Here is a 12,852-nt window from a genome sequence, read left to right on the forward strand (position 1 = left end):
TCTAGTGATAAATGTGTCTGTTCTGTTGTCCCACTGCGTTATAAGCTCCTTGGGTCCTTAACACTTTTGTCACAATGTTTTTACACATAGAGCCTCAGAATGTGTTAGTTGATTGAACAAGTAAATCTAATGGGTTTGAAAATTTCTATGTTATTTCAGCAGCTGCTTTCATAGACCCTTCCTTAACCGTGGAACTCAGACACATTGATAAGTTTCATTTAACTTGAAAGCACTGGCTATATGGGGAAAGAGAAGGACTGTGTTTACTGTGCTCCCTGGGATCGGGGTGGGGATTAAAAAAAAAAATCATACAGGCCTGATTGCATACATCAGTGACTAAGCTGTAACAGGGCTCCGGTGTCTGGGTTGAGGGCGCGGGTCTCTGAACTGGAACCTGGGCGCAGAGAACTTGAATGGCTCCGCCAAGGTCACAGCCCTCACTTTCTTACTTTTAGCTCTGGCTGAATTTAAGGTGGAAGTATGAAGAGTCCCTTGTACAAACCAGTGCGAGGACATGGAGTTTGCAGCCTCGAGTTGGCATAATTAATGTCTGTTTTACTGGTTTGCTTCCCCAGGGGCTTCTCAGTTCGTCTTCTCCCCCACAGCCCCAGAGAGCTTGCAGGAAGGTGGTCTAAGTGGAAACCACAGGGCATTGCAACTGAGAGGCCCTGAGTTTGAACCTGGGTTTGGTGACTTGGCCGAGCCTCATTTCCCTCATCTGTCAAATGAATCTGATGACAGTATCTTATGAAATGATGGTGAGGACTGAGTGAGAAAATGGACAGCTTACTAGCTGGCCCTCAGTACTTTAGATAAGATAGTAGCTTTAAGACGAGTTGCGATGACTTGAAAGCTCCAAGCCTAGAACTTGGCCCATGGAAGGCTTTACATAAATCCTACTGTCTAGGAATGGAAAAGCTCACAGTGTTTGGACCTCTGATTTGTCCTAGTAGAATAAATTCTGTCTTTAAGGAGCTAGCTGCTTCTTTTCCATACAAGCACCCAAGTAAGTAAAAAGAGAAGTAACCAGAGGGAGGGAGGGGAAGAGAGAGGGAGAGGATTCCTTGGGAAAACAGGAAAGAGTAAAAAATCCAAATGGATCTCTGGGGGGAAGGGGAGAAGGCACATAATCGAGGAATGACATTTTGGGTCGAAAGCAGAGGTTTTTGGTCAACCTATTTACTTTCAGTTTCATCATTTCCTGAGAATCCTAATTTAGCCTCTGGTTGTGTCCTCCCGATTATGGCCTAAAAAGGCAACTACTTGGGTTTCTTGGAGTTGGACTGGCACCCGCAGGAAGCCGGCATGGGAAGGGCCGGCCTCAGCCCCATCTGATCTCCACTGGGCCAGAGCTGCCTTCTTTCTCCTTAACTCCTTGCTAGCCTGCCGAGTCCCACAGCTTCCCAGGACTTCTGAGGTTCCCTGATCTGAGCCATGAGCTCTCTCCTGCAGTTTTCTTAGTGCTGGTGTGGTTACTGCCACGTGGATACCCTGCCCAAGTGTTTGAGCACACCAGTCTACCCTCCTAATACATCTTGGGGCCATAAAAATGCCCAGATGTTCCTTTGCTCCCATAACTCTACTTGAGAATTTATCTCAAGGTGGTCCACTTGATAAGAGGGAAGGACCTAGTCAGCGGTGGTTTTTGAAAAAAAAAAAAAAATCACTTTGGAATATTCTGCAGCCATTAAAAGCGATCACCAGCTAGGCCTTGGAGTCAGGGGTCCTGGGTTCGAGTCCTCACCGTCCCAGCTGTTTGAACGAGTGGAGTCACTTCCCTCTCAGAGTCTCTGCGTCACCACCTGCACAGTGAAGCATTTGGATAAAAAGGTTTAACAAGCAAATCGCGGCCCTGTGGGGAAAAATGGTCAGAATAAGAAGGGAAAGTACGAAATGTGATACTCCATGCTCTACCTGTGATAGTTAAAAATCAAGTGTTTCTGTGCACTAGGACTAGAAGGGACCATAAAAAAAAGAGATAATTGATTTTTGCAGGGGAGAGTGTCAGGAATTTGGTGGGGGTGTATTTTTCTTTTGTAATCCTTTATAATACATGTAGATTTTTTTTTTCGGGAGTGGGGAAGTAATTAAGTTTGTTTAATTGTTGATTGATTTATTTAAATGGAGGTACTGGGGATTGAACCCAGGATCTTGTGCATGCTAAGCATGTACTCTACCACTGAGCTGTATACCGTCTCCCGTACACACAGTTTAAAAAAAAATTCAGAGGCCGGTTAGCATGGTCCCAGGATGGGGCAGGGAGAAGTTGCTGCTTGCTGGCTGCTGCACTCAGGCAGTCACCTCCGTCATGTCGTCTCTGTAATGCCCCTTGCTTCATTGCTAACGGCGCTTAACAGTGGCATCTTGCTCCCCCTGCATCCTCAGAGGTGAGGGTTAAAGTGTCTGCATCACTGGCCTCCCCACCGGGCACACGTGAGTCAGCAGCTGCTGGGGCCCAGAAGCCTCTCCCTGACACAGGAGGAGATGGGAGCTCAGCTGCAGCCCTGTGGCCCCTGAGTCCTTGTACGCGGATATTCCTGTCCAGGTCGGGTGGGAGGGCTCAAATAGGAACCCCGTTGTTTGTCATGGCCTCTGCAGGCCTCCCCCAGGTCCAGCCCGTGTATTGATCTTGGCATTGCTGCTAACCCACGTCATTCCAGAAGAGTTGCTGAAACCAAATAGCTCTGTCCTTGATCTGGCCACACAAGGCCCAGCCGTGTTTAATGAAAAGTTCTGCCCAGAGAGAGAGGCACTCAGGCCAGTGGGGACTCCTGCAGCCCCACTATCCACAGGGGGCTTGGCATCCAGCTCTGAGGAGACGTGGTGTACCCCTCTCTCTTACAAGAAGTGTGGCTTGCCCTGCTGGTCTCTGATGGTTATCAGAGGTAGACAGTGCTGGCCGGTACCTGCCCCCCTGCCCTCCCGCTGAGGCCACAAGGTAGGGCAGACTTGGGAGCCGAGGGTGGTGGTTTGGATGGAACTTTTGTCCTGCTTACCTGCTGCAGTGTTCCTGGCCTCCAGCACAGGCTCACTGATGAAAGGGCTGGGCAGTTTACCCAGATTTCCAGCTGAGTGCCGGGGCCTGCAGCCTGCTGGCAGCCTGCATGCTCTTTGCTCTTGGTTCCCCCAGGGTTGGAATCGCCGGGGTGACCTGGAGTCTGATGAGGGCCAGAAGTCACTCTGCTGTCACTGACAGGCCACTCACTGTGGACCGTAACCAGCTGAGGGAGCGAGAATGCTGAATTTTACCATTGACAGGCCACAGGGTCCACACCAGGAAGGCTCATTCTCAGCCTCCCTGCCTGCCTGCTTGATAACTCTTTGTAAATATTTGTCAAATGTTGTGGGATGCCTTCCCCTGTATTCTGTTTTTCACTCAGCTTATTGACAGTTTCAGCCCAGCTCCAGTGCCAGCCTGACTTCTCTTGCAAGACCCCAGGAACAAGTGTGCTAGGAAGAGTCCAGGCCTGGGAGCCAGGGAGATCTGGGTTAGCCCAGGACTAGGCTGGACGACTCTGGGCAAATGATTTGCCCTCTCTGAGCTGGTTTCCTCATTAGTAAACTGAGGATAATAAAAGCTTTTTTCCAGGATGATGGACGGTTAAGTGAGGTTGTGAATAAATGGGTACTGGGGATTGATGTTGGTAGGTAGGTACTTAATGACTGGCCCTTTCCCCTCGCTGGGCTGGGTCAGTGGAACTCTTAATGAACAGCAGACTTAGGATTTTGGGGGATAAGGTGGACGTGGATCCGTTTTTGCATTTTGATGGGAGACTGCTTTATCCTTTCTGGTTTTGAGGTCTACAGAAAGGCTGAGAACCAGCAGCCGGTGAGGTCCTGTGCTCAGTGACTGTTGCAAGGTCTCGAGCATGGTGGTGATATGATTGGGGAGAGTGGTTTTGGGAGCCTGGATGCTAGGACTTTGCAGAGAACGACTGTCCTGTGGTCAGATGGACGGCAGAGCGGCAGAGGAAAACTGGTATTTACTCTGGCAGAGAGAAGCCTTTGATTTGCTTGAATGGACTGGCCAGTGTGCAAGCAAGGACAGCCCAAAGTGGGCCTGTTTAGCCCCCAGCCCCCAGCCCCAGACAGATGATGAGGCTGGCCAGGTGGTTTTCAGCCATCCCATTCCTGCCTTGCTCACTGCTGCCTAACTCTGGGCCATGTCTGCTTCTCCTGGGGGTGGTCCTTGCAGGTGGATTGTGCCCCTTGGTCCCCGACAGAGGCTGCCAGGGATTGCTTGTGCTGGGAATGTAAACAAAGCCACTGGTTCAGCTTGCTGGGGAGGCTGCCAGGCTCTGCTCCTTGGACTTGCCTTTTCCTCTTTGGGGGCGGGGGGTGGGGGAAGGGGCATAACTAGCAGATTTCCTGGAAAACAGCCTCTCCTGGAGTGAGTCCAGGGAGCCCCTCAGCCTTGATCTGGAAACCATTTAATGAGCCCAGATAAGAAGGCCTGGGCGGCCCAGACTTTCTCTTTTGTTCTCTCCCTCTCAAGCCTCCAGCCTCCTTGGCATCTAAGTTCCTGTTGGGATCTGGAAGCACGAAAGCCTATGTGACCCTGGATTTGGATCTGGGGCCTGGGGAGGGGGTCTTGATCTCACAAGGGAAAAGCCCCTCTGTGTCCTGTACTAGGCAGTGAGCTTCTGGGTTGTTCCTCTGCTGGCCGTGGGCTGGCTCGGTGTTAGACCAGGGTTTCTAAGTCCTGCTGTTGTCAAAGCAGCTGTCCTCTCAGCTGATCTTAGCCTGAGCCTTTGAGCAGGAGTAAATACTGTGGTTAGACTGTGGAAAGACCATGGGACCAAGAGACCAGAGTCCTTCCTGGGTGACCCTGGACAAAGCCCCTTACCTCCAAGGAGCTTCTGTTCCCTCATCTGTACAATGAGATATTAATACGTACCTAACCTACCTTATAGAGTGGTTAAGATGGGGATCTTCTGAGATAGTGAAGTGTGTGTGATAGTTTTTCATAAACTATAAAACTACACAGATATAAGGGATTATTATTTCATCATTTTTGTTTTGCAAATGAACTTCAAAAAAAAAAAAAAAGCCAGCGCACATGAGCTTAAGTTCTCCTGGCCCATAAATTGTGAGGGTTGTCTTCTCACATTGGTGCCCCAGGAGGGAAACATTCACTATTCTCCATGGTGTTTCCTGGAGCCTGACTTCTTTTCTTCTCGCTTTCTTTCTTTGGCCTCTATTACCAAGGTGGAATTAAAATCTGTTGTGTTTCCCTCTCTTGGTTGACTCTGTGAGATAAGAAAAAGTTTTTTAAACTGGAGACTTCCACTCTGTGCAGTTGTAGTCAGTTATCTTTTTTACACCAACTAGAAACCTGTTCTTGTTGGAAGTCCTCTTACTAAATTATGTGGTCACTTTCCGGCCTTAGCAGGTGTAGCTTAGTGACTATAATTGCATCTGTCTTTGAGATTCTGATTGTGCTCATCATTTGGCACAATTGTTGTTTACAGATTTGTTTGATTGTGCATTGATCCTGGGATACATCTTACCATTATTTTCTTACAGAATCCCTGATATCAGTTGTTTTTTCAGCGATGAACATCTTTCTCCCAAAAGTAGAGAGTGAGAAAATTCTGGCAAGTTGTACAGCTTGGTTATTTAGAGTTTTACTTATGATGCTGTAAAACTTGTAGAGATATGAGATGAGTGATGCTCGTTTGGCTGGTGTAGTTGCAGCTAACGTTTTGTCCTTTTCCTCCCTCAGATCCTGGCTGTAAGTCACCATGGCTCAACAAGCAGCCGATAAGTATCTCTATGTGGATAAAAACTTCATCAATAACCCGCTGGCCCAGGCGGACTGGGCTGCCAAGAAGCTGGTATGGGTGCCTTCCGACAAGAGTGGCTTTGAGCCTGCCAGCCTCAAGGAAGAGGTGGGCGAGGAGGCCATTGTGGAGCTGGTGGAGAACGGGAAGAAGGTGAAGGTGAACAAGGATGACATCCAGAAGATGAACCCGCCCAAGTTCTCCAAGGTGGAGGACATGGCAGAGCTCACGTGCCTCAACGAAGCCTCGGTGCTGCACAACCTCAAGGAGCGCTACTACTCAGGGCTCATCTATGTAAGTGGGCCGGCGGAGATGGGGGGGGGTGCCTCCAGGGCTTATTTACATAAGTGGGCGGGACTCTGCAGGTGGGTGGGGCTCCAGGACTCATCTATGTAAGCGGGCGGGACTCTGCAGATGAGGGGGCTCCAGGGCTAATCTACGTAAGTGGGCGGGGCTCTGTGCTCTGGAGGGCAGACCTACCAAGGAGATACACGGAACAGTCGAAGTGGAAAAGTGCTCTTTTATAGAACACCTTAGCCCAACTTTCTAATCTGGCAGGTGGGGAGAATTGAGGCCCAAAGAGGGCAAGGGACTTAGGCAGGGTCCCACAGCTAGGTGTTGGCAGGGCTGAGACTGGAACTTGGGTTTCCTGACTATCAGCCCAGTTACCTGTTTCTCAATGAGAGTATTGCATGGACCAAATTAAAAGTCCCTATCTCTCCAGGTATTAACCGCTGAAATTCAAAATTAGTGACCTTCAGAAAAACAAATGGTCTTAAAGGAAGTATTGCTTGTCTGTGGAGGGGAGATAGGAGCTAACTCCTGTTGTCTGGAAAGAGGACTCTCCCCTTGGCATCTTTGATAGCTTATGTTAGAACCACCCTGCTGTCAGTAAAGCAGAGTGATTCAGAGCATTAGAGCTGGCGCCTCCAGGACCTGGTTCCAATCCCAGCTCTGCCCCTTCCTAACCATGTGACATGGCTACATGGGGCCTCACTTCCTTGTCTGCAAGGAGTCCTGAGAACGTTGTAAAGTGCCAGCCAGCCCTGGGCTCACACAGCACCTGAGCTCTGTAGCTGCTGCCATCTGTCGTAGGAGAAGATAACTGAGACCCTCTACCTGGTCTATTACACATGTCATTGTTCAGCTTGGGTCCTGTTGGAGATTTGCTGAGCATGGAACAAGTCGGCGTCTTGCGCTTAACCTACCAGCTGGCTGCAAACCGAAATACTAGTTATGAAAGTGCATTCAATATTAGTTCAATATTAGTTGCTTCATTTTTACTCTTTTTTTTTTTTTTTAAAATGGAGATACTGGCAATTGAACCCAGGACCTTGTGCATGCCAAGCACACTGCACTCTACCACTGAGCTGTAGTCACGCCCCTCCTCTTTACTCTCAAAGTGTGGGTTTTACTTTCTAGATGGGTGTGAGCCTACAATTTCATGTGTAGGACCTGAGCTTTTTCTCTGGAACTCTTCAGCTGGAGGCATTAACTCCCATCTTTGCTTCTTTGCTGGCACCTCAGATCCTCCCGCCTCAGACCAGCTTCCTCCTCCGCATCCTCACCAGAAGGAAGTCGATTGTCTGTACAGTTGCCCTAATGGAGACCCCAGCAGGTGCAGAGCTGCGGGGAGATCAAAGCCACTCAGTGGGGCTGCCCGGGCTGGGGGTGCTGCCTCATTCACAGGCCCCGCCCCTCTGCACACAACGTTCCAAATCGCGACCCCGTGAGCCTTTGTGTGGCGTGTTTGCCCGGTGTTGTGGGCGGTGTGGCTAATTGTGCGCCACAGCTGCTCTGTCTGTTTCTTCGGTTGGGGGGAGGCCTGGGCACAGGGGATGGTCGGGCACAAAGGGCCTCTGTGGCCCGTGAATGGAGCAGCTCCCCGGCCTGGCCATGTGGGAGTGAAGCCACTTGCTCAGTGTCTGCGCCTCCACGGGCCTCCGTGAGAGGGGCTTGCGATGAGTCACCTTCCTCCCACCTGAGCTGTAGCGCTCATTCCATGGGGCTTAGTTTGATTGCCCACTGATTCAATGGAATTAGCCCAGAGAACTTTGAGGCCCTCTCGAACCCTTCACAGGACCATATGCCCACTAGTTGGAACGTTGGAACATTGTGTGCAGAAGGGGGGGCCTGTCAGAAAAACTTGTCCTTGTAACCCCCAGACCCCTTCTGCTGTCACTGCCAGCTGTTTCCGAACATCTGGCCCCGTGGCCTGCTTTAAAAGTGTGGCCACGTGTCCTTTCCTTTCAACGGGCTGGATTTCCTAGAGTGTGGGTTCTCTCAAACCTCAGGAACAAAGCTCCCTTGTTTCTGAGCTCCTGGGATGACCTCGCCGTTCCCTGGGCTCCTATCTCATTCCCCACCCGACAGTCACGGAGGGAAGACCAGAGGTTTCCCGTGGCACTCTTGGCTTCCCGTAATACCCCAGCCACAGGTTGCCAGCACCACGTGCAGACTTCCTTGTTTCGGCGCTTTCCTGGTCCCTTGTGAAAAGAATAGTTGGAGGGAAAAGAAATGACTGATTATCCCAAGAAGAAAGGAAATTAAGGGCCCCATGTCCCCTCCTCCAAGCAAAAGAGGCAGCCAAAAGCACTTGTTCACTTCCAAGCTCAGCTGCTCCTTTGCATGCCGGCCCGTGCGTGGTTGGTGGGTCCCTCCAGAGTTCTGCTCTGAGCCTGACTTCTACTTGGCAAGTCCAAGACCTGTAGCCCTCGGCCAGTGCTGGGAAGAACCTTTGTCCTCACAGCTGTTTCCTGTGTGGACCCTGTGTTTGGATTCAGCCACAAGATCCACCCTCAGTTTTGGCGAGATGGGAGAGGGTGGGGGTGGACGGGACTGGATTGACACATTTACAGCCTCTCAGATGTTGGCTGCTATTGGGTTGAGCGGCCAAACTGTGGACGGTGAGGGTGAAGGGTGCTTGTAGTGAGGGAACCAGAAAGATGCGGGGAGCTCAGAGAACCAGCTTCCATGACCAAGGAGGTCTGCAGTGGGGGTGTAAGACCTGGGTCTGCTCCCAGCTCTGCCAGGACCTGCCTTCATAGCCTCCAGCCATCACTCAGCAGTCGGGGCTGCAGGTGTGTGTGAGTCATGGCTGGTGGGCATCTCTTTGCCTGGCTCCTCTGAGCCTGTTTCCCTAGGGAGAAGGTACTGAGTTGCTTCAGCTGCCTAAAGTGAGCTGTGCCCCCCCCCCCCCCCAGGTGAGCATCTGTCAACTGGGTGGTCTCCGTGGTCTCACCCAGCTTTAAGGAGTCTTTTTTTTTTTTTCCCCTTTCGGTGAAGGAGGGGGATCTTGGAAGAAAAAAGTAGCAGGAAAATTATTAGAAAAAGAAGATACTAAGGAAAAGCAGGTCTGCCCAGACTGTTGTCCCTGGAAACCGCCCTCCTGACCTACCCCGAGCCCCTCTCCACGCCTGAGCCGGGCGCTGTGCCGATCCCCAGAACCACTCAGTGAGGAATAGATATCTGCCTGTGCCCATATTTCAGGTTGAGAAATGGAGAGAGAGGGAGGCTAAGAAACTTGTTCTTGCTGGGGCTTGACTCTGGGATCTGATTTTAACTTGGTCAGCTCAGGCTTGGGGTATTGGGTGTATTCTCAGGAGCCTCACATTAGAATGTTGAGTAACTGGGTTCCCATTCAGAGAAGACCAGAGTCTTGAAGGAGGCTCACAGAGGACATGAAAGGGGTCTTCAAGGTTTTTAGAGATTTTACATGAGCATCTCTGGAAGATTCTAGGGAGAGGGGTATCTGTCGGTGATCTGCTGTCCCATACTGGATCTAGGTGGTTGAGGAGTGCATTGAATCTTTCCCAATGCTGGAAGAGTTGAGGCTTAAACATCTCAGAGTCCTTCAGGGTAGAATAGTTTGTGTTTACAGGCAGTCGCTTGCTGCAGCCAGATCCTTTTCTCCTTTTGCATCTCTCATGATGACAAACACATCTCTTACTGTCCTTGGATCCGAGTTTTGTAACTGGACTCCTACTATCCACGAAGCCCGCTACGAATCTCACCCCATGCACATGCTGGTCGACACACACAGCTGGCAGCAGTCACGCAGTCAAGGGAGGCCCCTCACTGAGAGAGCAGAGACGGTGCCGGCATTCCCACGCCTCGGCAGGTCTGCCGGAGCAGGGCTGGAGAATGAGCGGCTCCACGAGTGCTTTCACGCCAGGCTGACTCAGGCTCCTTGGAGGCAGCATACATTTTGCTACAAGGCTTGCATGCCGTTGAGAATCAGACTTCCTAACCCGTTCCTGATTGCTTCTCTTTTCTTTAGACTTATTCAGGCCTGTTCTGTGTGGTCATCAATCCCTATAAGAACCTGCCCATCTACTCGGAAGAGATCGTGGAAATGTACAAGGGCAAGAAGAGACATGAGATGCCCCCCCACATCTACGCCATCACAGACACCGCCTACAGGAGTATGATGCAAGGTGAGTGCCGTGGTCTCCCCAGGGGCTGAGTCTTTACTGCAGCCTCGTCAGCACCTTTGCAGGTGCTCATTCACGCTCACAGTCACGGTGATCTTGTGGCTGGATCATTGCTGATGGCACTGGTGATGGGGCCGTGCACCGTGGAGGTCTGTAAGCCATCATGTGAGAGCCAAGGCCAGTGGCTGTCAAAGGAGATGTTTTTATGCTGATGGGATGTTCCAGAAGCTTAAAAAAAAAAACAAAACATTTCCTAATTATTTTCCCAATGTCTCATTCATGTCATGACCTCCTGCACCAGTCCCCTTGCTTCCAGGCCTCTTCTCCTACCAGTTACTCCCTTTTCTCTGTGTTTTCACCTCGTTCTCTTTTCTCCACAGTCTGGAAACATGCTTGAGTTTTCACATCTTTAGAAAAATGGGGGGACACAGAGTCTCTCTTGGATTCTGCACCCCACTGTAGGTTGTCTCTGCTCTCTCTCCATCACAGTGGAGCTTTTTAGAGGAAGTATCCGCTCACTGGCTCCGTTCTCCACTTCTCAGTCACACATCGGGCCGCACCACCTCTCCAGACTGTCTGACAAAGGCCACCTTCCTTCTGTGCAGCTTCAAGCTCTTATCTTAACCTCTCCCAGGATTGGACAATCTTGCCCACATCCTTTTGAAAGCCCTTCCTTCCTGTGGCCTTCATCTCTGCCTTCCCCACCTGCGTGCTCCTCAAGGTCTGGTCCTATGGATGGTGGCCTCATCCACGCGAGTGGCTTCACCATCACTTTCTGGCCGAGAAGTGGCTCTGGTACCTGGTTGCCACCAGCCGCTTGCTCCCGGCTGCCATTTCTCCATCCACCTAGCCACCCAAGCCTGCAACCTGACTCACCCTGTGCGCACTCTCCTCTCTCTCCCTCAGCAACTTTTTCGAAGCCAGTCAGCACTCTCGATAGATTTTATCTCTTTTAACACTTCTGATCTCCTTCTCCCTCTTCTCCCTGTGCCCCTGGCCTTAGTTCAGGCCTCTACAGTTTTTTACCTGCACTGTTGCGGTGACCTTTTACCCATCACTCTTAATAGAGCCCTCCCTCTGTGCTTCCACCAGGGAGTCATCTTCCTGGAATGCAAATCTGATCAGACCTCCTATTTGAAATCTTGAGAAATTCACTCATTGCCCCAGTGATAACCCTTAAGCTCTCCAGCAGTATACGGTGCCCTTTGTAATTGGTCTGCTGCCTCCCTCTCCAGCTTCCTGGCTGCGTGGAACTCCTTACACTTCTCCAGTAGGCCTTTGTGCTTCAAACCCCTGTGTCTGTTCTGTGTGCCTTGCAATAGTTGGCAAGTCTCTATTCTGTTGTTAGAGACAAGACTGAAGCGTTACTGCCAGCCAGGGAGGATGTCTGGGCTAGATTTGCATCAGAGTAGTACGGGTAATATTTTAACTTAGGTGTGGACCAGGCACACGTTGCCTTTATATTCTCAGAGCTTAGCCAGCTACCTGGCTTAGGGCTGTGTTCTCGTATCGCAAATTGATAGTGATTGTTCACATCCTATTACGTGGGCATGCTTCTTTTCTTTTTTTTTTCCTTTAAATTTTGTAGTCAATCTTGGCAGTGGTGATAATGAGTCTTGTTGTATTAACAACTTTGTCCTGGGCTTAGTGGTTTAAAATGACAGCATGTGGGTCTATCTTATACTGTCCACATAGTGCTGTGGAAGGCATTCCATTGCCCAGCTTGGTGAATTGTGTAGGCGTAAAGCTTGGCCTACCCTGTGGCTCATGTTTACGTCTATCCGAGTTCCTTGAGGAAGCCAGCCCTTTAGTTTTAAAGTGCGTTGTCTGTTTCAGAGTGCTAACTACAACAGTCTGGTGGAGGAACATTCTGTGGGATTCCAGAAGAGCCTGAGTCTGTCTCTAGAGGTTATGAGTCAGTTTTCTCCTGGCTCTCGTAACTGGCCTCATGCAGGAAGTGCACCCTGGAGTTTTCTTGAGCTCTGCACCACTGAGTTAGGGAAAACGTTAGCACACTTGGATCCTGGACTCAAACAGTGTTCAGCAAGCGGGCCTTTTCACATTTAGGTAGGCCATTATGATGAGAATAATGTGGTGATGCCCAGTGTGGCACCAGGATTTGGAGTCTTTGGGACTGGACTGCCAGCCTTTCTTCTGACAGCCTGTGAGACTCCTTCCCAAAGAGATCTGACCAATTTTTATTTGTCCAAATTGTTATGTATTCACCCAATTTTTAATTTGTTTATTTATATTTAAAGAATTTTGAGGGGCAAAATTCACTTCTGTAGGCTGGAGATAATTGGGGGGGGGGAGGACTTTGCACAGGGCTGGTGCTTGGTGTTGGCCATGAAGTCTTGGCTGTAATGGAACGGCCTTGACAGGAACCAAGGAGCTGCCCCACATTATGTGGGAAAATGGGTAGACCAGGGTAGGAAACATATTTGCAGGTACGGGGAACCTAAGGTCTTGGTTCTTCTTTTTAATGGTCTATGGTGCTGGCTCCGCGTACATTCTAACCCTCAGCCTGAGAGGTTTCCACTCACTTTCTGTTGAATGTTGGACTTGCTGCAGCTCTTCAGCCCCAGTGTTGACTGAGGACATCTCTAAGTTTCCTCTCATCGCACACAGTTGACCCG

At 50.3% G+C, this 12,852-nt stretch overlaps 1 protein-coding gene across 1 annotated transcript in view; it reads left to right on the forward strand.

Moving 5' to 3' along the window:
- MYH9 (myosin heavy chain 9) overlaps nt 1-12,852 on the forward strand; it is an 86,220-nt gene that overhangs the window by 23,795 nt on the left and 49,573 nt on the right. Inside the window, exons 2-3 of the mRNA XM_064491489.1 lie at nt 5,726-6,077; nt 10,063-10,219. Of these exons, the coding sequence (XP_064347559.1) occupies nt 5,745-6,077; nt 10,063-10,219 (490 nt within the window). The 5' untranslated portion in view covers nt 5,726-5,744. The remainder of the gene's footprint in view (nt 1-5,725; nt 6,078-10,062; nt 10,220-12,852) is intronic.

The sequence above is a fragment of the Camelus dromedarius genome, chromosome 11 (assembly GCF_036321535.1).
Source record: "Camelus dromedarius isolate mCamDro1 chromosome 11, mCamDro1.pat, whole genome shotgun sequence".
Taxonomy (NCBI): domain Eukaryota; kingdom Metazoa; phylum Chordata; class Mammalia; order Artiodactyla; family Camelidae; genus Camelus; species Camelus dromedarius.